At 49.7% G+C, this 23,013-nt stretch overlaps 4 protein-coding genes across 4 annotated transcripts; all 4 read left to right on the top strand.

The window, feature by feature from the left end:
• Window positions 1–399: 399 nt before the first annotated feature.
• Window positions 400–2,826, top strand: LOC105699621 (pro-resilin). Its single transcript, XM_023433847.1, has 3 exons — window positions 400–661; window positions 905–1,872; window positions 2,007–2,826. The coding sequence occupies exons 1-3, from the start codon at window positions 400–402 to the stop codon at window positions 2,820–2,822; spliced, it is 2,046 nt and encodes a 681-aa protein (XP_023289615.1). The 3' UTR covers window positions 2,823–2,826.
• A 1,310-nt stretch (window positions 2,827–4,136) lies between these two features.
• LOC105699656 (pro-resilin) lies at window positions 4,137–6,748 on the top strand. Its single transcript, XM_012424802.2, has 3 exons — window positions 4,137–4,250; window positions 5,272–5,385; window positions 5,664–6,748. Exons 1-3 carry the CDS (start codon window positions 4,239–4,241, stop codon window positions 5,907–5,909), a joined length of 372 nt encoding a protein of 123 aa, XP_012280225.1. The 5' UTR covers window positions 4,137–4,238; the 3' UTR covers window positions 5,910–6,748.
• Window positions 6,749–8,068: 1,320 nt separating this feature from the next.
• Window positions 8,069–9,994, top strand: LOC105699620. The gene is made up of 6 exons (XM_023433846.1): window positions 8,069–8,147; window positions 8,236–9,161; window positions 9,290–9,355; window positions 9,557–9,656; window positions 9,741–9,853; window positions 9,962–9,994. The coding sequence occupies exons 1-6, from the start codon at window positions 8,078–8,080 to the stop codon at window positions 9,992–9,994; spliced, it is 1,308 nt and encodes a 435-aa protein (XP_023289614.1). The 5' UTR covers window positions 8,069–8,077.
• A 2,212-nt stretch (window positions 9,995–12,206) lies between these two features.
• LOC105699619 (pro-resilin-like) lies at window positions 12,207–20,624 on the top strand. Its single transcript, XM_012424757.2, has 3 exons — window positions 12,207–12,317; window positions 19,404–19,718; window positions 19,889–20,624. Exons 1-3 carry the CDS (start codon window positions 12,207–12,209, stop codon window positions 20,147–20,149), a joined length of 687 nt encoding a protein of 228 aa, XP_012280180.1. The 3' UTR covers window positions 20,150–20,624.
• Window positions 20,625–23,013: the final 2,389 nt, after the last annotated feature.

Below are 23,013 nucleotides of genomic sequence, written 5' to 3'. Positions count from 1 at the left end.
CTGAACCCTATCCCATCGGCGACATAAAGTCCGAAACTTAACAAGAACTACTAACTCGAGCACCATGTTCAAGGTAAGGCGACGATACTACCGATACCCGACATCCCTCGCTGGGTGCAACACGAGTGGATAGATTTTCCCCACAATTTTCTATAAACGTGCTTGTTCTTCCGTTAGATCCTCTAATCGCATTTGATTTTCCGCGTTAAATTATGGGACGTTATCTACGAGTTCACGGAATAACACCCTTCCGTGAAGATGTTCACGGTACAGATCGCTTTGTCGGGAACACTTAGAAGCATGGATAGGAACTTCCTCTCGGTCTAGTTGCATGACGCGTACAGAGGGTGGCGGGACGACATTTCGATTATTTTTCCACATTTTTGGTGTTTTCAGTTCATGCTAGGAAGCACCATTCTTGCGCTCGCCTTGGCGAGGCCGGAGCCTCCGATCAATTCCTATTTACCGCCCGGAAGAAACGGCCCTGGTGGAGGCGGCGAGGGTGGCGTATCCAACCAATATGGTCCACCGGATGCTGGAGGCGGCAGACCGGGTGGAGGCAGTGGTTTCGATGGAGGTAGAATAAACGGAGGGAAACCATCCAGCTCATATGGTGTTCCCGGAGCTGGGGGTGGAGGCACTAGTGGAGCCGTAGGTGGAGGTAAGGACACGTGCCATTTGGCCGCAATGTTCGGCCCGATGGTGTTTGACACGGGTGAAAAATAGAAGAAAAGGTTAAAGCAAATTCTGATCTCACTCAAACCGATAATCCCTGTATCCAAGAACCACGTGAGCTTCTTAACACGTATTGTAAAAAAAGCGTGTACTAAAAGAATAGTGAATAGTAAACTGGTAAGATAATATTTATCAAAAAAAGGGTATTGACTAAAAACTACCGACACAGGAGGATTTGGAGGTGGCGGGGGTGGTGGTCAAGGAGGACCCAGCAGCAACTACGGCGCTCCAGGAGCTGGTGGTGGTGGATTCGGCAGAAACGGAGGTGCTCCAGGTGGCGGAACATCCGGGAGACCAAGCTCTGGATACGGACCACCCGGAAACGGGAGTGGCTTTGGGGGAAACAACGGCGGAAGCAACGGCGCTGGTGGTTTCGGAGGGGGCGGTGGAAACGGTCGTCCAAGCAGCAGCTACGGACCCCCGGGTGGCGGTGCGAACGGATTCGGAGGAGGAAATGAAGGCGGGAATGGGTTCGGCGGAGGTGGCGGAAGTAGAGCACCAGGAAGCAGCTATGGACCTCCGGGTGGTGGCGGCAATGGAATTGCCGGAGGAAATCGAGGTGGAAATGGATTTGGTGGTACTGGCGGTGGTAACGGAAGACCTAGCAGTAGTTATGGACCACCTGGAGTAGGAGGTGGTAACGGGGGTGGATTTGGTGGAGGAAACGGTGGATTCGGAAATGGCGGCGGTGGTGGAAGACCAAGCGGCTCTTACGGAGCTCCAGGGGGCGGTGGTAATGGATTCGGTGGAAACGGAGCTGGTGGTAATGGATTTGGGGGAAACGGAAGACCGAGCAGCAGCTATGGAGCGCCCGGTGCCGGTGGTAATGGTGGTGGTAATGGTGGAAACGGAAATGGGAGACCCAGCAGCAGTTACGGACCACCCGGTGGGGGAGCTGGTGGTGGCGGAAATGGATTTAGTGGTAATGGAGGATTTGGAGGCGGATCCCCATCCAGCAGCTACGGTCCTCCCGCAGCTGGAAACGGAGGCGGCAATGGAAATGGATATCCGTCCGGTGGTCCAGGTGGGAACGGCAACGGCAACGGCAACGGCAACGGCAACGGCAACGGCAACGGCAACGGCAACGGCAACGGCAACGGTGGAGGAGGATACGGCGGAGACGAAGATGGCAGTAATGTAAGAACGTTTCGGTTCACTATAAATAATCGTTCGTACACTATCCAAAGACACAATTTCATCACATCCTGGTTGAACACACCCTTTCATAGTGCTAAACGAGACACATATTAACGGCATGCTTGCAATTCTAGGAGCCTGCGAAGTACGAGTTCTCGTATGAAGTAAAAGACGATCAGACTGGAACCGAGTTTAGTCACACGGAAAACCGAGATGGCGATCGAGCTCAAGGAGAGTTTAACGTTTTGCTGCCAGATGGAAGGAAACAAATCGTGGAGTACGAAGCCGATCAAGAGGGCTTCAAACCACAGATTAGATACGAGGGAGAAGCCAACGGTGGTGGATATGGATCTGGAGGTCCGGGAGGTGATGAAGGGTACCCATCGGGTGGACCTGCCGGTGGTGGAAACGGCGGGTTTGGGGGTAACGGTGGTGGCAACAATGGTGGCGGCGGAGGATATCCCTCTGGCGGACCCGGTGGAAATGGTTTTGGCGGCAATGGTGGACAAAGAGGGTCTGGTGGTCAGGGTGGCGGATATCCATCCGGCGGGCCCGGTGGAAACGGATTTGGCGGCAATGGAGGTGGGACCGGTGGAAATGGATTTGGTGGCAATGGAGGTGGAGCTGGTGGTCCTAGTGGAAATGGATTTGGTGGGAACGGAAGTGGAGCCGGCGGATATCCCTCTGGTGGTCCCGGTGGAAACGGTTTCGGAGGCAATGGTGGTGGAGGCAATGGTGGTGGAGGCAGTTCCGGTGGGTATCCCTCGGGTGGCCCAAGTGGAGGTAATGGTGGATTCGGCGGAAATGGCGGAAATGGCGGAAACGGCGGATACTCTTCTGGAAGACCCAATGCCGGTAATGGATCTGGAAGAAACGGAGCTGGCAGTAACGGCGGATATCCTTCCGGAAGCGGAGGCGATGCGGAAGCTAATGGAGGATATCAATATTAATAATATGCTCGAACGAGTAGATGCGATGTACAAGATATTCGATAAAGTATTTAGCAGAAACCCATTGACGAGTTCCGAGGGTTCTCTTAAGTTCAATTACCACGAGTACTATAAATAAGTTCATACCATCCGCGCGAGTGCGGATTATTCGTAGGCGTTCATCGCATGACGTTTTATCAGTATTTACAGTAATTATCTTGATCTTAATACTAATTCCCCAGCCGAGTAAGTATTCAGAGGTCAAAGATAAATACGCCGAGGCTTAAAATATCACAGGTTATTAATACTATTTTGAGCTCTTATAGGAACGCGTGTTGGTACATTTTTTTTTTTTTTTTCAGTAGGGAAGCTATGTGTCAGTCCTGGAATTATGCAGAATTTCGTCCAGCGTTAATTATATAACGAGTATAAATTTAACTGGTTAAACTTTATGCTTTTATCCTCGTCGCAAGTTGCCGGTACGTCGTTTAAAATAATGTTTTAAAGTAGAAGAACCCCATATTTATTATTGTATCCGTACAAGTAGACGTAAGGGCTCCGATCTCCAGCAGCTTTTTGCATCATCCGCCATAGTTGATAGTTCGGTACATCCGCAAGTTAGGTATATCATTATATCACGCTATCGTCTGGTACTCTTATATTAAACGACCCCTAGACATAAATGGAATGGGTTCCGCCGTATCAAGTTGTTCATTCCATTGAAAATAAATGATAATATGTGCAAGATATCACGATTGTCTAATTCAACTCGCCAGCACCCTTGTCCGAATTCCTACATTACATCCTGTATGATCATAGAGAGTATATGGTGTACTCTGCAACGCACTACCCCGCGTAAGTAGTTTAAGTACTTTGGAATATTACATTCCGAAAGTTAAGAACAAAACGAGTTAGCCGGGATGTTACTTCTCTGCTCGCGTGTAAAATTTAAGCAACTGCGCTCACAACTCGACTATTTCATTATACGTGCTCACAAGACGCACCTATTCCGGCTATTTCGCAGCCATTTAAACAGCTTTGAGCGATCAAAATGCAACCATCGCGAGGGAATAATTACAGAAATCGGAGGAAATACGTCAAAGCGATGGAAGGCTAAAATGAAAGGTGCAAAGTGCCCACCAACAACGAAACAACGAACAAATTAAACAGAAGGGGACGCTTCTGATAGAAATCGCGGGGAATCAGGAACTGGCTGTACGAGACAAATGTCTACAGCAATAGCCGCCACAAAGCTGCGGTTTTATTATGAAGTATAATTACAGCCAGGTATACATTTGCATTCTGTGTCTGACAAATGACTCTATTTCCATCTCTATTTCATCACGATGCCAACCAGGAACAAGGTATAAAACCAAGCGGCGTATTGTTGGTGCATTTCAGTTTTGTCAATCTCACCAGAGCCGCGCCGAATCGCCCATGATACCGAAGGTAAATATATCAGCATCAAGAAGTATCCCTAAAACCCATCTATTCCCAAGTCCAGTCGAACACCTAAAATCTGAAAATCGATTTATCTACCCCGAACATCGACGCGTAATTCGCAACAATTCCCAACATTTGGCATCGAAACCCAACCCCCTAACAAAATCGCCCTTCATTCGTCGAGCATTCCATTAACAACGCGTTTGCGCGGGCTTTCCTTAAGCTCTTTAGCTGAAAGGCAGCAACACTAGGTCCCTTGGTTAGGTTGTGCGAGGTTCGATCACTTTGCAATTTACGGATTGTTGTACCAATCCACTGTATCGCCGAGAGCCTGAAACTATTGCAGTTGTCGCGCGTTTGAACAGCCAGTGGAAAGATTTACACACCAATTAACCGAGTTCGACATCGGGATAACAAAGAGGGATGGTCGTCAACAATGCTCCAGCTTAACCCAATGAACGCCCTCGGAATGGGATGAAATGATCGATCTTCCTAGCCAAAAACATGCCAAACGTTTCCTCCGTCTGACCCTCTTCCGATATTTGTGCATCTTCTTTCATCGTCTACCCGTTCGGTCGACGTTGCTGCTGTCGAGAGGGCGAAATTCGAAACTATTCCTGCCCGAGTTGGAATCCCTGATCCAAAGGGTGTTCCTATAGTGTCTGTGTCTATCGAGCTCGGCGGACCGACGAGATGCACGTTAATGTCGATTCGGGCCGCGTGGGGCGATCGGGCACGTCAACGGCATCCTCGGAAACGCTCCGGAATTCTCCTCACGTATTGCTATACATAAAGTCGTAACGCCGCGCGTAGTGCGGTGGTAAATTTCATGCCGATATACGATTTCATTATGTAAATGGAAGGCCGCGACGCCATTTCGGCCGACACCTCGCGACACGTCTACCTCGGCACACCTTCTGTTTAACGCACTTATTACCACAGTCGGAGAAGTTCTCGAATTTCCTCGGCCCCATCGGTCACATCTCGAGTTTCGATCTCACATGTTTCGCGTTTTTTCCCTCCCCAGGCCCTGCTCTTGACGACGATGTTGGCAGGAATTAGGAGCGAGCCGCAAGGGCAGGCCTACCTTCCACCAGGTGGACGTCCTGCAAGTAATGGACATCCTGACGAATGGGCAGGGGTATGTACCTTCATTTCCATTATTTTAAAAATCTCAGAAATTCAATCAGTGAACAGAAGTATTTTAAAAATAGTAAAAGTTCAACCAGCGAATAGAAATATTACCGACGATTAATAATGGACATCCTGATTAATAATGGGATATGTACCTTAATCGCCGATTTTTTAGAAACAGTAGAAATTCAACAATAGATTGAAAGTGTTATCGCTTCGGTACTCGATGCATTCTCAAGAAAAGTGGGAATTCGCGTTTATCGACGGTGCACTTCCGGTTCGCAGGACCCTGTCAACTACGAGTTCTCCTACGAGGTCCAGGACTCAGGGGCCGGGCTGGATTTCGGTCATCGAGAAATGCGGAAGGACGACGAGGCTACCGGAAGCTACCACGTACTTCTGCCGGATGGGAGAAAGCAAATAGTCGACTACGTCGCCGACGCCGGAGGGTATCGCCCTATGGTTCGATACGAAGGAACCGCGACGTATCCTGCCTCGTCACCCGGAGGCTCCGAGGGATACAGATACTAATACGGACACTAATCCGGTTTGCACCTACGAGTAATTCGCCCTACGACTATCGATTCGCACCTTTATTCCCCCTTGCGAGGACCCGTCTTCGAAATTTCGTCTCAAGCGTCGAGGCCGAATTCGTAGCGAATTCTATTTTCTGTTATCGCTGAAGACTTTCGTAGCTTAGAAAGAATTGGATCGTACTCGAAGAGTCCTTCGAATCGACCCGACAAATTGGAGACTCCACGAGGCCATTCTTCTCATCCCGTCCGTCCGTTTAATGAACTTCGTCGAGGTCTCCTCTTACCTGAAAAGTCAAGGGAAACCGCAAGCGAGATTGAAAAATGTGAAATATAAATTTTTGTTATGAATTAACCGACCCGTTCACTTATCCGCGGAGCTGCGTCGAACTCGGAAGAGTTATATGAAAGTCCGCGATTACCCCGTACACAGTTAGGACCTTAATTGAGGTCTTTTTGCAGATTTTAGTGCGGAGAAAACTCGCTGACCTCGATCACGCGTCACGCATACATCTCTGCGGCACGTAAATCTCATATTTAATAAATGTCAAGACTCCTACTTTTTTTGCAAATTAATAAGGGGCAGATAAGTGCCGATTTAGCGACGGAGCACGTGCGGCTTTTAAATAATACTCCTGCCGGGTTTGCGAGGCTTTTCCTATCCACTCTTGGTGGAGGAGTCAAGCGCTTCGAGTGAACGGATATTGCTCCAATTTCGGAGTAACGCAGTTTCGTTTTTCCGAACAAATAGGTCGTCGTCGAGTTACTTCTCAAGACCGGTGATATTGCCTTCGGTCCTTGTTACGTGTAGCGGATATGCCGAAAATACAATTTCTGTCCCACTGTCAAATATTTCTCGCCATGAAGTGAGGTGGTGCATCCCCCCAAAAAAAAATTACCCCGAGTCCTTCCGGGTGCACAAACGGGGTATATCGATCGCGCCTTAAAGGATTCCTCTTTATACCACTAGATATCGACACGTTATGCCTTTCACACGAGTGTCTCGCAAGGTTCGGCCTCGCATGCGAGCAGAAATTCACGGAACGAGGCGGCCCCCATGGGAAAGTGTTGAAGCTCCTCTGCAAGAGGAGTCGGTAAGAACGGGCGCTGCGCGAACACCGGTATCGGCACAGAAACCCACTCGGAACAATACCAACAAAATTGTTCGGCTTATCGGGAGGCACTTTCACTCGCCGCCGTGAAAGGTCATCCTTTCGACTCGAGGTACTTGCTCGATTGATTACATGCAATTAAAATCGATTCGTAGAAATAAAATGTCACTCGGGCGATCAACATCTCTGTCAGCCGGTCGATGGACACGTATGACGAAAAAAAAGAACATCGAAGGCATTCATTAGCCTATAAGAGAATTAATCGCTATTATTACCCCCCTCGAACGATAATTCACTACCGAGAGTTGAAATCGTCTTGAAGCGAATTGCGAGTGGAAGGAACGCGGCCAGTCGAAACATGAGATTAATTTTGCGTCCAGGAAGATCCATGATAGGCCAGACAAACCGTGGCATTGAAAACGTCATCTAGATGTCTAATCCTAGGATGTCTGGAGAGACCTTCAATTGGGAAAGTAATGGGACCGAATTTACGCCCACTAAATTCGAGTAATTCCCGCGGCAATTGGCTCACGCGAGTCGTTCCACTTTACGGTCCGAAGACCATTCGCTCGATATCACCTTCCTGCTGATAACATCATCGGATTCGTAAAAATGGACTCTTATAATTTCTGCGTGTCCCACAGAAATCGGGGGGCCTATACTTTGCCCCGACATCGCGTGAAACAGACGGCGAACTTTCGGAAAAAGCGGTCGTGAATATTGTCCTCCATTATCCGCAAATGGCGCGTGAAAAGAAGACCCGACGTGAAACTTTGAAAATGCATAGTGCTCCATTCTCCGCCTCCTGTAATAGATAGCTGCATTTGTACCCACTAAAGTGGACAAGTTGAACCGGCAGTACGCGTCCTCCCTCGATTGCACGCCACCGTTATTCTATTTTATGCATATTGACCTAATTACGTATGTATTACGTATTTGCATGCGAGTAGAACACGGACGATATAAAAACGAATCTGCATAACATAATCGTACATTACGTGCGCGGTTTTCACGGTCAGCGGTACGTAGATAACATTATCCAGAACCCAGTACCATGTCGATTCTGCACCCTGAAGACGTCGTGCAAGAGAGCTGGTTCATACTCGTGCTGACCGGATTTTTAGGTAACTCAGATCCGAAGATCCAGGTTAAAAAAAACAATGAGCCGCGCAATTGGACCGGAATTAAACGCCTCTTGACCCATTTTCTCAGGTCTGCGTCCTGTGAGGGTCCTCGGGACCCCGTGGCCCGGCTACCTTTACATGCTGCTTCTGATAGCCCTCTACTTCTGCTTCTTCTTCGGCATCAAGAACACTGCCGCCCCTGATTTCGAGAGACTCTCTAAAGTGACGAGCGTTACCATCCATCGTCTCAGACAGAACTATGCGAACCTCCTCCTGATGCCTCTCATGATCTGTTCCTCCATCCGATGCGGCCGGAAAGCCAGCGAGGCGTACTTAGCGCTAAGTGAAGTAGACAAGAGTCTACAATTCGTCAACTTGTATTTTCGTTACACTCGAAACATGAGGCGCGAGGTGGTGCACGCGTGTGCGGTGGTCTTCCTTACCACGTTCTTCGGGGTCCTCGAAAGCAGCAGGCTAGTGGATGAGCAGACGACCTCCGCGTTCGAGGCTGCCTGTGTCTTCAACCAGCTCCCGGAAGTGCTCAATGGGGTCTCCATGTGCTCCTTCGTGATCTTCCTGTCGAAGGTTCGCCTGAGACTCCTGGCGATCAATGGGAGTCTCGAGCCGCTGATGGATGCCGTCGAGGACGCCGCGGTGACGCCTTCGACGGCCATAAATGACGGTAACGATCGAACCCGCTACAACGTCCATCCCTGGGACTTTGATCGAGGGCCCCATAAAATCATTCCGCTAGCTTTCAGGTTACGATCGCTGCGCCAGAACCACAGAAAACTCTGCAGAATTGCGCTCCTGGTGGGCGACGCTTATGGCTTCCAGATCCTGGTGAACTTCATCGTCTACTTTGGGAATGCCTGCGCTCACCTGAACCTCCTCTACACGAAATTCAACGTCGAGAACAACCTGGTAGACACTTTGGGCGATCTTTTCAGTATCTGCTTCTATATTGGGAAGTTCGTTTACGTCATTCGAGCCTGCCAGGCTGTCGAGGCTCAGGTGATTCCCCATATCTGCTCTGATTACGGCTGGTAGAGATTACGTAGGGGGTTCTTGAGGAATAGGAGACGTCGAATATCCGAAGACGGATGTTATGCTTCTCGGCTCATGGAAACGTTTGATTATAGGCCAAGGTGTCTCGGGAGATGTGGGAAGTTTGGAACGATCCTGATAAACGCACCTTTCAAGGAGAGGTAACGCAAGCGAGTCAGTTAGTCAAGTGATCTTTATCCCAAGAGTTTGGGCGAGTGGTCGGTAAAGTTCCCATATCCTCATTCCATATATGGGGGAATGCGATCCCTACGATCATGTCGGCCCATCATTTTTCGAATATTTACACCCATAAAATCATAACCTTTATGTCGATTATCTTATCTTCCGATATCCTGTCGCAGATGAGGGCGATTTCTTGGCAGCTATTTCTCAAGGATTTTCGGTTCACCGCTTGCAATTGCTGTTACGTTGATTGCAGATTACTGAAAACGGTGAATAAACGTAATATCCTCGAAATTTATCCAATAAGCACCATGGTGCACGCTGGGCGTCTTTTGATAATTTCTCTTTCCTCTGTGATTTCAGGTCGTCGTCGGCTTGATCGGCTACTTCGTTTTAATGGCTTACATAATTCGTTAGCGTTAACGGAACAGTTTGTAAAGAGGCACTCTCCGCAAAATAAAAGAAACGAACACAGAGCTCGTTCCTTCGGCATTTTATGCGACGATTTCCACCCACGCGCGATGTATATATATATATATATCTCCGTTGTTAGGTTAAGTTATTCAAAATTACGCCCCTTACAGGCGGCACTTACGGCGCCATTACTGCCTGCATAATTCTAAGGTATCGGAGTGTCAAAGTAAACGCCATAATTGTTCCCATAATGCTCGGCAGAACAATTTCGAAACGGGTCGTCCAATCTTGGCGCATATACTCGGGTCATGCGCGACATTGAACGTCCCGTTACCTGTTCTCGCTGTACACCTATGGGAAGGTAAAACGGCCCCATCATTTCCAAATTTGTCACGGCGAAAAGGGGGCCGTTAAACCTGGCAAATAAATAAGTGCGGCAGAAAGTACGGTCTTGTTTTTCACGCGGACTCGTGGGCTCGAGGGCACCTCGAGGTACCCTAAAACTCGCGACAAGGTGACCGCAGCCGAAAGTAAGACAAAGTGGCCCGATTACCTTGGCCATTGCGCATCGATTTTTCTTATTTAAAGCGAAGGCTCGGCTAATGAGAACGGGCAGGCGTGACCATTATCTCGGGAACCGATTCACCTTCCGCCAAATCGGTCGATGGCGGCCGAAAGATACCATTGACGGTCGACCTCTCAATGGCACGCCGCAGGGATGGATGATCTCGGTCAATGAAATCCACCTGTTAATTGGGATGCACCGAGGTAGATGGTGCACGATTCCTGGTCTTTTTCTTTTTATGGGAAAAAATCGGCGCGGATTATCGTCCGCGCAAGGCGAGCTCGTTCCTCGACCCAAATGCGATTTCATCGGTGGTTTCGCTGAGATTCCCAAATTGATTTCTCGTAATAAGTACATCTTTCTGAAGGAACACCCTGGGGAGTTTTTATATCGCGATAGGAATGGTACCTAGACAATGTCTAAGAGAAAAATGGAAAAGAGGAACGAACAAGGGCGAGGGAGAATACCACCTCGAGCACCGAGAATGGACGTTTCCCTTGAAGGTGCTTTCTTAATAGCAGTAAGTTCGCGTTTTTACCACTTAGCTGGTGCTTTCGGTAGACTTAACCGTAATTACTTTGGCCAAGAGAGGCTAATTTGGGTCGACGTAAAATGCTAGCTGCATCGCGCACCTAATGCCGATATGCATTGTCCTCTCTTGGTGCAAGAAAAACCCGGTACGCCAAACACGCTACGGTGGAGAAAAACGAAAAAACTTTATTCGCAGTCAAGACTCTATTGAACTACGCGAGGACATCGTATAAGAAAAATAGAAAATTCATTAAACTTTATATTTAACCGAAAAGGACCGACTGAGAGGATTCCGACCCTGCGAGGTAACTTTCTTCGGCCTGGTTGAATTCAAACGTCTTTAGTTAATCACGGGCGAGATCGCTAAGTGCCGTTCTAAGCTCCTCAATTGCACTTGCAATTAGCAGTAACAATGAGTAAAATTTCTCTTAGTAGACAGTTCCGTAGGTCCTTCACCGGTTGATACCCACTTATCCATTTAGTACTCCGTGCACAATTGGAACGGTCAGAATAACACCCAGTTATCTCGGCCTCGGATGAAAACGAGCCCTTCAATTGCCTTGAAAAGCGTCCTCCCTCTCCCTCTCTCTCTCTCTCTCTCTCTCTCTCTGTTGACTGACATAATGCTCCTCTCTTTCAGGATAAACCCTTTTAATCAAGATCTCCTCGGCAACTTCTTTCAGCAGCGGATATTCCGTCTCACGCTTTATTTGTAAATGAAGCCAAGCGCCAGACAAAGAATCAAACTTGCCCACCCTCCCGGGGGAGGTAAAACAAAGAAGTAAGAGCCATCAAAACCGTAGTTTCTCCTCAAAGGACTCAAACTCGGTGGCCAAAGTTCCCGTGGATCTCCCTTAGGTCCGCGTAGGGGAAAGTTGGGGGCAAAAGAGAAGCTCGATATTGTTTTTCGAGCATCCTGGACAAAATTCAGGAACTCAAAAAAATCTCGGTCGCTCCCAATGGTCTCTGAGGGGGGCCAAAATGGTGGCGGAGTCATCTCCTAGTCCTCGTCCGCGTATGGAATAGTTAGGGGTGACAGAGAAACTCGATATCGTTTTTCGAGCATCCTGGGAAAAACTTAGGAATTCAAAAAGATCTCGGTCGTTCATAAGGACGCTAAATCGTGGTGTCTCCGAGGGGGACCAAAATGGCGGCGGAGTCGGGTCATCTCCTTGTCCTCGTCCTTGTATGGATTAGTTAGGGGCGACAGAGAAAATCGATATCGTTTTTCGAGCATCCTGGGCAAAATTCAGGAACTCGAAAAGATCTCGGTCGTTCATAATGCCACTAAATCGCGGCGTCTGCGAGGGGAGACCAAAATGGCGGCGGAGTGGGATCAACCCCTGGCCCTCGGCGACGATCGAACTCCTGACACCAAAGAGCCTCCCGACGCGCATAAATCTCCCTCGAAACATTTACTCCTGATCTCGGTACGTGCTCGTGTCCCGATTAACGATCATCGTAATATGACGCAATAACTGGTGCTGCTCCACTATGCGTCCGGGCAGAACGTAGATCAAAGAAAGCAGTTACGTCAGCGCGAGATCCTCGGGGGAGTGCGCTTCGAATTAACCGACAGCTCCTAGGTTCGTGCGGTTACGTCAGAACGAGCATGCACTCTCTTTCTCTCTTGCCTGCTCGAAATAAGAAATCGGTAGTCAGCCGTAGATAGGCGCAACGCCTTCGGTTCGGACCCCGTGATCCAGTTTCGCAAAATCCTCCCATCTTGGACCCCGACCACAAAACCGCGGCCACGCAGAACGCGCGTCCAATCGGCCGCGACATTTTGGCGAACTCGAGAGTTCGGATGTCCACCGAGCACCGTCACCGATGAAATGTCGCGCCAGATTGCCGGGGCTGGCTCTACGCTTTATGGCTAAAAAACTACACCCCCCGGAAAAAAGTGCCATTACCGTTTTCCCGTTTCACTTTCCGCGCGCGCCCGGAAAATGCGCCGACCGGTTCGCCGTGAATATTCCATGAATATGCGTAAATTAATCACGAAAGTTAGGTTAGGTCGCATCGACGCGGCCTCATTTTTGAGGCACCGTGAGAAACCACGTTCCATTCGATTATCGAACGGGAGTTCCGATTTTCGGAGGGCTTCCCCACCGAAATGGGGCTGAAATGGAAACGAAATGGCGCCTCCAACTTGCGAGTCGCGGACGCTGATAAAACATTCGGCGTGAATATTCCATGAATATGCGTAAATTAATCACGAAACGTTGGGTTAGGTCGCGAGCAAGCGGAGCGATGCGATCTCGTTTTCGAGGCCGTGAGGAACCATTCGGTTTTCGAACGCGGAGTTTCGATTTTCGGAGGGCTTGCCTACCGAAATGGAACCGAAATGGAACCGAAATGGAACCGAAATGGAACCGAAATGGAAACGAAATGGAAACGAAATGGCGCCCCTCCAACTTGCGAGTCGCGGACGCTGGTAAAACGGAGGCGAGAGTAGAGTCACGTGCACCTCTACCGCCTTACGTCCACTTTACTTATTTACCGCTCTCCCGTTTCGCGGATGGAGTAGCTTCCTAGAGCCTGCGCAGTCGGTCGCGATTCAAGATCACGCTGGAATCCGAAATTTCTCCACTCGATCTGCAGATTTCTATCTGCGCGATTTATTGGCCCGCTTTGAGAGCGTTTCTTGCGGGGAAAGGAAACACCGCGATTACGATATCATTCCACCATTGTGCCCTGTCGCGTGGCTACGTTCCAAGAGTACCTTATGCCAACATTTTATTTTACGTTCCCAAAGCATCACGCATATGCGAGTCGGTCTTCCTCACCGAACGGGAAATCCCCCAAACTGCTGACTTTACATTTTCGCGTCTCCCGACGACTCTCGTCTATTTTCCGGGAAAGGAAGAAAAATCGGAACATTTGCCGTGGAAACGTTGCAAAGAATCACGGTACATATTTCCTTTAGATATTCCTAAACAGGCCTTGGAGCTGATTCCCTGTGGCTGCGATTTTATTTAATTTTTTAATAGACATCCAACACGGTATCGTTATAAAATAGCATGTACGGGTTTCGATTGGAGGCTTGATATGGGATCGATATAGAATCGATACAGGACTTTGCGTGCAGCCAAGGGCCGCGACTCTCGGACTACTACCGCGCATGCGAGATCCGGACTATTCGACCTTATATAATAAATCTCATCCACCACGTCTAGAGAAGTATCGAATAATGCGCGAGAAATTAGGTTAGGTTTAGATTGAAGTGTCGGCCCGAGACCGGGACGATGATGTCGTGCAGACGTCATTGTCTGGCCCCGACGAAAGCGACCAAGGATTTCCTACGCTCTTGCTTTCGCCCAGGAACTATCGGGGCAAGAAAGTCGGGCAACCAAAGTTGAATCGAGCCGATATAACCTTGTTGCATCAAACTTTGTTAGACGGCTCGACCCGAATTCATTTCATCCACTTTCCCGAGCGAATATCCCACTCGCCCGATCGGGCGCGATCGCGATGAGCTTGCGAAACGTTTTATTCCCTCCTAAATTATCCATCGCCGTCCTTGGCCGTGCAGAGTGTCGCAAGAGGAAAGGAAAAGTCGCGGCAAAAGATGAAAGTCATCATCGAAAATTTACGGGCACGAGTGGGTGGGCCGTAACGTCGTTATCTTACCCCACTTGCAGCTTTCACGCTTTAACGGCGCTTCTACATCGGAGTCGGAGATCTTTGAGGGGTTTTCAGGAAAGGAGCGCTTATAGCTTCTTTCGAGACGAGTCGTTGGTGCAATATCAAGCTGCAGCCGCCCTTGTTTCCCGACATATGAGCCGAGACCTCCTTGTCCTCTTTGAACGACTCGGTTTACAGAGGCTCCAGGATGTGCATACATCCCGCATTACTTGGATACGGTCATGTATGATAACGATCCATCCTGTGAGAAATTTTTCATCGGGACCGACGGACACGATTCCTCAACCCCGAGTCAAAAGTCTTCGCCCTTTGAACGACAAAACGAAGGCGCGAATGAATGCATCGCATTGATTGTGTAATTCCAGAGAAAACGAATGCATGCACCGAGTCGAAGGACGACATTGAAGAGGGATAAGTATAAATCTCTTTGCCAGGAGCCTCTCACCATATATCAGCCTGAAATGCATAGGTCGCATTGCCTTGCACTCGCGACAAATTTACAAACACCCGTTCAGTAAAACCGATTCTCGAGCGCCATGTCGAGAAGCGAGTCGATCTCGTCAACCCCCTTTCGCAACAAGAAAATTGCACCCCGGCAAACTAGTAGGAAAGTTACCGGCCAGGGGAAGAAAATGTAGAGTGCGGTCCGGCGAAAGACCCTCAAAATAAGGAGGGCGAAGAAGGGATCGAATCGCCGCCAGGTCGACCAAGGAGAAGGCTCGAAAGTTCGCTTCGAGCCTTTAACGTAGCGTTAACTCCGGCCGGACGGAAGTAATGCAATGCGTATAATTGGAGCATTGGAATTCTAAATGAATAAGTTGATAAAGCGCAGGGCTCTTGATCTCGAGTTAACTCGAGATGCCGGGGAAAAAAAACAAGGGGGGGAGTGGCGGGTAAAATGGGGGTAATGGGGGGGTAATGCCGAGCGCGAAAGAGCTCGCAACGATCGCCTCTACTTCCCCCGAGCGGCCGTAAAAAGCTGCCGCGCCTGTTTGCCGCGTACTCACGATCCCGCCAATAGACTTACGGGATAATTAAAAGTTTCCATCTGACGCTGAATGCGTGATTAAACTCATGATACTCCCGGGAGGGTCCTGCTAAATGATCTCGATTTAATTAAGCCAAATCGATCCCGGAGAAACTCGATTACGAGCGCCAAGCCGCGAGGCGCTTAGACCAGTTACGCGCGCGAGCGTACTCGACTGCTTACCGTGAATTTCCTCCCTTACTTTTCCCGAGGAAACACCGAAATAGGACGAGAGGATCCCGCCGATAAGCCCTCCCGGAAATTTCACGCATTCTCCCGAGGACTTTTTCTGAGGAAAATTTTGGTCCATCCCCAAGCGGCTAGGGAAAAAGCGCGATTTTCACAACCGCCCTAGCTCGTGCTTCAGCGTCGCACGAATGATAACGTGTGCGCACAATATTCATTTATTATTCCACGAGGCAAACGCCGTTCCGTACGGCACGTTGAAGGCACAATGTTGCCTTCAACTTGCATGCACGTCACATTATATGAACTATCTTAATATCCGGGTGGCTGCCTAATGCCGGCGTCGCGGCGTAGGACGCTCGGCGCGCCTCGCGACTATCGCGACTTTGAGCTCGCTGCTAATTACTTGTCTGACTTTCTGCATATTAAAGGTTATTTAATTCCCCTCCGCGGTCGGAATTTCCGCGTCGCGTCACATCAAGAGACCAAACGCCTCGGGATGTCACTTCGTTAACGCGTTAAGTGCGTCACGAGCCCGACCAGGGTGGAGAATCTAGCAAGGCGCGGCTGCAGTTTCCACCCGAAGGACTTTTTTCGCCTCCCCCAAAGGTTTGCCAGTTCCAGAGTCGAATTAATCCCGATCGCGACATCCATCCATCGAAACGTCCAATCGAAACGTGGGATTAATATCTCACAGGTGCGCGGCTCATTTGTCGGCACTTTCACGAGGTGGTCGCGAGCGCCCGCGAAAATGCACTCGAAACCCAGGCATCATAATCTCCGGAGGACCGCAAATGCACCGCTGCGAATGCCAATAACTGGTCGCATTTGTTATGCATTCTCAGTAATTCGCGACGGTTTGCTAGCGGAAGCTGAGTTAAGCCAGAGCGGATTAACGCAACAGCGGCCACCTACCAATTTCAGCCGTGTGACGTTTCTATTCACAACGACTATTAGGTGCGATACTCTAGTTATGACGCGGGTGCATCGGAGAAGAACTCTCATGCAGCTGCAATTTTAACTCCACGCATGAGGTGACCGGTAAATAATGGCAATGCTTACGGGTTCCTTTCTTCTTCTTCTTCTTCTTGAGCGCTTCTAATTGACGAGGAGAGGACCCACGTACGTTTTCGCGGGTGCATCAGCTCGCGGCGGCCTTCGACACACTTTCGGTAATTGCCCGCGTCGTGCAGCGATTGAACGTACCTTTGGGATTTTCGCCGATAAGTTTAAGACCTAATGGAGGTAAATCTGGTCATGGAAGACGGCCCTCGGTGTTCTTGACACCGATATCGGGACGCTCTCACGCGGAGGATGCTCCTCGATGATGCGATGGCGCCTCGCACCCGAAATTGATGCACCGGTGGAAGATGTGCCGCAATGACGCCGCAATGACGCCGCGTGCGTAACGCGACCCCTCACGACCTTTCGTGATAGATGCCTCGAGGAGAGTGCTGCGTATTGCAAGTGAAAACTTATAACGGATCGACCTTTCAGGTGGTACTTATGGTACATGATATAACGAGATTGGATACTAGTTTACTTAGTAACGCCGTGATATAGCCTCTCCGATTTATATACTTTCCGCGTTATCGAAGCGGAAAGATGACTTGGTATGAATGCCACGACGATGACGACTTCTTCCGTTGTTGATAAAAATGATCGATTGGTACAAAATTTTGCGAATTTTGCAGGATCGATGACAATCAGTCGTGTCGAGGATCATGTCGTTCTCCACGTTACGGTTGCACACACGTTAATATAGGTAGCACTGCAACCGCAGTTCACGCACGTACCGTGACCCCTCGTGACCCACGATAAAACGTCCCCCGTGTTAAAAGCTGCTTATTAAACGTGAATAGGTACTTCGACTAAGCAGCTTTCTCAAGTGCTAAACTAAACCCGAGTCGCGTTACGCACCTTAGACCCGGCACTTTTGCACCGTGCAAAGCTTTCCTTTAAAAGGAAACGCGTTCGATCGAACGTTGCATCCTTTTAATGCAGAAATTAAAATTGACATCGCACCGTTAATTACAATGGTTACAGTGGGGCGTCAAAAGTGAAAGCTCAGAGTCCCTGGTGTCAAGATCGCACCGAGAGGAAAAACTGGAATTTGCCGGATCTCGTTGCAAAGGACCTCGCAACCTCTCTCGAAAACTCATGAAATGAAACCAAAAAAAAAAATTATCCAAGGATTTCCAAATTCCAATTCCGTAATTTCCATTTCCGACGCGTTGAAAATTGTCCTTTAATTAGATAAACGGAAGACGACCATTGAATTAAGAAAGAAAGATCGTCATGGATGATGAATGAAGGATCGTCGTGGATGTACTTCTAGGCTAGATTTTTTTTTCCAGCATCCGCGATTCTTTTCCGCAATCTCGAGGATGTCGAAAGCGTCCTCCGATCGATCTAATCGTTCGAATATGGCAATGTGTGAACACGTAGTGCCAAAACGTCCTTCTTCTGGAAAATCGCGATAACTCGATAAATAGGAGGAACAGAAGACGCGTCGTGGCGTATGAAACGTCATTCCCTAATATTGCGCCAACGGGCAATACAAGATTCCAACGTGACTCGATCCAACTGCCTAACCCACCCTAAAAGATCCGCCGTTGTCCAGTTGCGGAGGAATCGGTGGCGCAACGGCCTTGCTCGTAATGTTACATATCGGAGAACGGAGGATGATCCTCGCTCCCGCGAAAGTATAAAACCCGTCCAAGGCAGATGCCACCTCGCATTCTGCACCATAGCCATCTCCCATAAAGACACAGGGACCATCGGCGTATCGGAACCTCGTATCCTGGGGAATCATCTCGTCGTCTCTTCTGCTCGATTCGACGACATCGGCCATCTTCGACATTGTCCTACAGCGTCTCTAAGAGCGTATTACACCGAAGTCATGAGGGTACGTACAATCGGAATAAAAATCGGAAAAAATGGTCGATCTTACTTGACTAAAAAATTCCTCGATAACGTCCAAGAACATCCGAGGATCACCGTCGGTCCCAAGACCTCGCTGATCCCGAATTCGGTACTTCCACGCGGTGGAAAATGAAATTCAGTCATATCGTCGGAATGATCAAGTTTTTCCCCGGCGACGTCGCGAGTCCGCGGCGGAAAATTCTGAAGGAAATCGCGAGCAGCGGCTCCAGGACTCGCCTCGAGCCGTGGTCGTCCTTTCTCTCGACCATTAGTCGAGCAGAAGAGGCTTTCCGAATCGCCTGTTGCGTCCAGCAACGCGGCTGGCGAAGATGCGTAAAGTAGTTGCGCAACCGCGTTGCTCTCGCATCGGTCTCGCATCACGCTTGCAAGCAAGACCACGTTGGTTCTGGATCAACTCTCGGACCGCAGCTCCGATCGGTAGCCATGACTCGACCATATCTCAGACGGACGCGCGGGAAAGCTAATTATTATCGAAGACTCTAGAGCGAAGGAGAAGAGTCAGCCGGGGCATCTCGATGGTGTCATCCCGGTCGAATCACCAGGCTAAGGAGATCCTCGTTACCGATCTCGATACGCATTACCCGTTCTCGACTGGTTGACCAACACCGCGACCCCGTTGCTTCATCTCGCGTACCCCGTCTCGAAACAGAGCACGGTCCGCGATATCTCCGTCGACTCGGTCCTAAACCTTTCCGTAACCCTTTTTCAGCAGCAAACGTTCGCAGTGACGCTGGCCCTCGTCGTGGCGGCCGTTTCGGCGAGGCCGGAGCCACCGGTGAGCCAGTACTTGCCACCCAACCAGCAATACCCACCACCGGCACCCAATCCGCAATACGGACCACCGCAACCAGGAGGCTCCACGGGCGGGCGCGGCCCCTTTGGTCAGAGCCCTCTGGCTCCGTCCGGACCCGGTGGACAGGGATTCAATAAGTACCTGCCACCCAACCAGCAATACGGCCCACCCTCCCAGCAATACGGTCCACCTGGCACCGGAGGCGGAAAATACGACGGCGACTCCAGTAACGTAAGTTTTGCGGTCTTCCCAACCTCGAATTCCGGGCTCTAGGAATCTCTGACGGATTCCCTGAAGGATCCGGTAGCTAGTGAAAACTCAACTTGATGACATGGACCCTGATGTGGATGGTGATTGGAGTGCAGATCGTGGGTGGCTTGAATTTGGATTTTTTTACTCAGGTACCTGCCAAGTACGAATTCGAGTACACGGTGAAGGATGTCGAGTCTGGAAATGATTTCGGACATAAGGAGAGTCGAGAGGGAGATTTCGCGAAGGGTGTCTACTACGTGCTGCTTCCCGATGGTCGCAGACAGACGGTGGAATACGAGGCCGACCAGGATGGGTACAGGCCGAAGGTTACGTACACCCAGGAGGGTCCCGGAGTCGGAAACGGGAATGCTGGTGGTTATCCCAGCGGAGGCAGTGGCTACCGTTACTAGGATTTGGTAACGGCTAGGATACTTCTCTCTCATACTTGCAATCGTGAGCCGACATTCCCACTGAAGATCTCCGTTTCACGCTTTCACTCATTTAGGATTGCGTCGGATAGGAACCGGGTTACTTAATGAAAATCTCTAGGTTTCCGTGACTCGTGCCATTGCCCATGACACAAAGTGCGCTCCACGGTGACCAAGGGAACTGCCGAGCCGACGTTAACGACCATCGCCATTATCGCTCGGATGCCCCAGCCTCCCTTGTGCCCCGAGTATCCGCACACGAGGTTTAGGGAAAACGCACGTCGCGATCAAAGGTTACGACTAAACTTTCTACCGTCCGCTCTGTAACATAGCTCATTACGCTCATATACGTGTGATTAAAATATAATATATTGTACCGCGCCGCTCCATATTATACATATATAATATATTGCACCTGCGCCACGCGCAACACGAGCATGACTGACGCGTCACCTGAGAATCGAGCGAATCCGTCATGTCATATTTTATAATACAAGTATACGTGAACATATTTAACGTTTTTTCATTGCCCCTGCCCCCTGACTTGCGGTTAAAATCCACTTTGATTCTAAGTTTTTCTTGGTATCGTTTCAAGATTTTGCCACGCTTTATCTTCGGCTCCGATTCGGAAGCATTTGCCCGACTAAATCCGCTACTATTATTTATCGGAGCAAAGTTTCACGAGAAAGGGGGGGGCGCACTGCGCTCGGACGTTAACAATGGCTACTAATACCTAGATGTGCGCCGGTGCGCCCCCGGGTGCATTTAAAAAATGGGTTCAATAAACCGCGATGTACGGCATGCATATTCGGAAAGTAGCGCACAGCGCTCACGGGTAATACAGTCGTCGTTTATCGACGTTGCGGTTTAATGTATTGTCCCGCGCGTTGCTTTTTGAGTAACTTTATTTACTTTTATCGCATCGGATTTCCGGATGCGGTGGGTCCAGGGTTCCGCTTCATTAAAAACAATCCATAATTCACCGATGGTCGTCCGCGCGAGCCGAATTCGAGTCCCCGAATCTGACCGGTCGTACATTATGCCCCGATTAAATGTCGCTTCCGGCAGACCAGTTTCCAGGATTACTTTAACCGACAAACTCGGGCGCGGGTTTATTAATCCGTGTTTCATTCTCTAGCGATTATCTCGGGTCGCGTCGCGCATCAACGGGCGAATTACCCGCAAAGTGTCACAAAGTGCGGACACACATCTCCCGGTGAGCCGGAGCTTCTCCGAAGTTATAAACTCCCCGAAGCTCTCCGGAGCAACCTATTTGCTTACGTCCATCACGCAGACGCAAATTGTTCACGTCCTTTAACTTGCTAGACGTAAGCAAATTGTCCGCTACTTGTTATCGCGCAAGTTTTCCATAAATATAGAAAAATGATTACAGAGTTCCCGGCCGAACGCGGGAGCGGCGACGCGCCGTAGGCGGAGGACGCCCCTTGTCGAGAAGCCGTCACAATTAGCCGGCGTCGAAACAGGGCCAATTATTCCGCCTCTATCGGGCCTTTTGAGAGGAGATCCGCAAACGAGGCCGAAAATGGCTTTATAACGAGAGCCTCGCCGCCTTCGAAACGACACCGGCAAACTGCCGACCTCGTAATCAGGTGTAAGTTAACGCGGCTCGCCGCGTCGGATCGGAAGCCTCTCCTTCGCTAAATCCACGTGTCGCGGTGCCGACTTTCTAACGGCTGGACCAATTGAGAGATTATTCATCTCGATGAGCGATGAGCACCGTCGGCCGGCGAATTTCGCAATGCGAACTGTAATATCGAGAGCAAGGCCGACTTAACGCAACCCGGCGCGACGCGACGCAACCGAACGGCCGAGCCTATCTTGCCCATCCTAGAGATCTTCGGTGCTCCATTTCGTCAGACCCTTGACTCTGGAAATTCACCGGAGGAGCTCCCACCCTGCGTCGCCCCGAGGAATGCCTTTCTTCGATTAAACGTCCGGCACATCTCCGGTTATGGCCCTGCCGCGTGGCGGAATCGTGAGGCAATACCTTTGTCGTTAGGACTCGTTTCGTCCCGCGGCACTTTACCAGTCATTTTGCCAACTAAATCGCCGAAGAGCCGACGGACTCTTCGAGGTTGCGCAAGCGGCGTCGACGAGGCAGAAAATCTCTTCCCCGGGGAGCGAATCCGCGCACGCCTCTAATTTCTGCGTCTCCCCTCCGACGTCGGAATGTCGAAATTCGAGGACTTTAATAGCAGAAACAGCTGATGCGATTTTTCGGGAGCCGGCCTCCTGTGATCACTGCTCACCAGGAAGTGTCGAGAGAGATGCCAGGACGAGGCGAGCAATACTCGAGCTTCATTAAGAATCCGTCTCCGTTGTGCTCCAGAAATGTAACAGGGGCATTTAGAGACATTTCGTTCCGGGATTGCACGACGGAGACGGTATAACAACGCATCCAAAGCATTATGTGCTAATAGGAGAAACTCGATCCCCTGTGAAAGGAATTTCATTTAGAACTGGCCGAATCACCGGACCGTTCGGAAGATAGGTATTCGGAACTCGAATACCGAACCTCGATTCTCGGAGTCCGGTTTCCGATAAATACCTCGCGGGTATAAAAATCGCGACAGGGACTCCTTAAACATCCTCCAAAAATCCTAGAGATTTAATTTATACCCCGAAACGATAAAAAGTGAGGCAAAGTCAAAGTTCTAACCTCGAAATAACGAAGCCCGAAAAAAGAATAACCTGAAGCTTCTCGAAGTCGCAACAGGAATTCGATAAAAATTCTGACAAATTCCTGGATAATTAATTCCTACTCCTAAATGGCAGAAAGTGGGGCAAAGTAAAATTTCGATAACCGAGCTCTGCGACATCGATGA

This window comes from Orussus abietinus, unplaced genomic scaffold (genome assembly GCF_000612105.2).
Source record: "Orussus abietinus isolate OABI.00-Male unplaced genomic scaffold, Oabi_2.0 scaffold19, whole genome shotgun sequence".
Lineage (NCBI taxonomy): Eukaryota > Metazoa > Arthropoda > Insecta > Hymenoptera > Orussidae > Orussus > Orussus abietinus.
Note: the sequence above shows the minus strand (reverse complement) of the source record. Positions and strands in the feature narration are given on the sequence as shown.

Bases quoted from the DNA above. Each gene is read 5' to 3' on its own strand.
- LOC105699621 (XM_023433847.1), top strand. From the start codon at position 400: ATGCTAGGAAGCACCATTCTTGCGCTCGCCTTGGCGAGGCCGGAGCCT. The intron at 662-904 runs GTAAGGACACGT...CTACCGACACAG, and splicing joins TAGTGGAGCCGTAGGTGGAG to GAGGATTTGGAGGTGGCGGG. The intron at 1,873-2,006 runs GTAAGAACGTTT...TTGCAATTCTAG, and splicing joins GAGACGAAGATGGCAGTAAT to GAGCCTGCGAAGTACGAGTT.
- LOC105699656 (XM_012424802.2), top strand. The intron at 5,386-5,663 runs GTATGTACCTTC...TCCGGTTCGCAG, and splicing joins ATCCTGACGAATGGGCAGGG to GACCCTGTCAACTACGAGTT.
- LOC105699620 (XM_023433846.1), top strand. From the start codon at position 8,078: ATGTCGATTCTGCACCCTGAAGACGTCGTGCAAGAGAGCTGGTTCATA. The intron at 8,148-8,235 runs GTAACTCAGATC...CCATTTTCTCAG, and splicing joins CGTGCTGACCGGATTTTTAG to GTCTGCGTCCTGTGAGGGTC. The intron at 9,356-9,556 runs GTAACGCAAGCG...ATCCTGTCGCAG, and splicing joins AACGCACCTTTCAAGGAGAG to ATGAGGGCGATTTCTTGGCA.
- LOC105699619 (XM_012424757.2), top strand. From the start codon at position 12,207: ATGGCGGCGGAGTGGGATCAACCCCTGGCCCTCGGCGACGATCGAACT. The intron at 12,318-19,403 runs GTACGTGCTCGT...ACCCTTTTTCAG, and splicing joins AACATTTACTCCTGATCTCG to CAGCAAACGTTCGCAGTGAC. The intron at 19,719-19,888 runs GTAAGTTTTGCG...TTTTTTACTCAG, and splicing joins ACGACGGCGACTCCAGTAAC to GTACCTGCCAAGTACGAATT.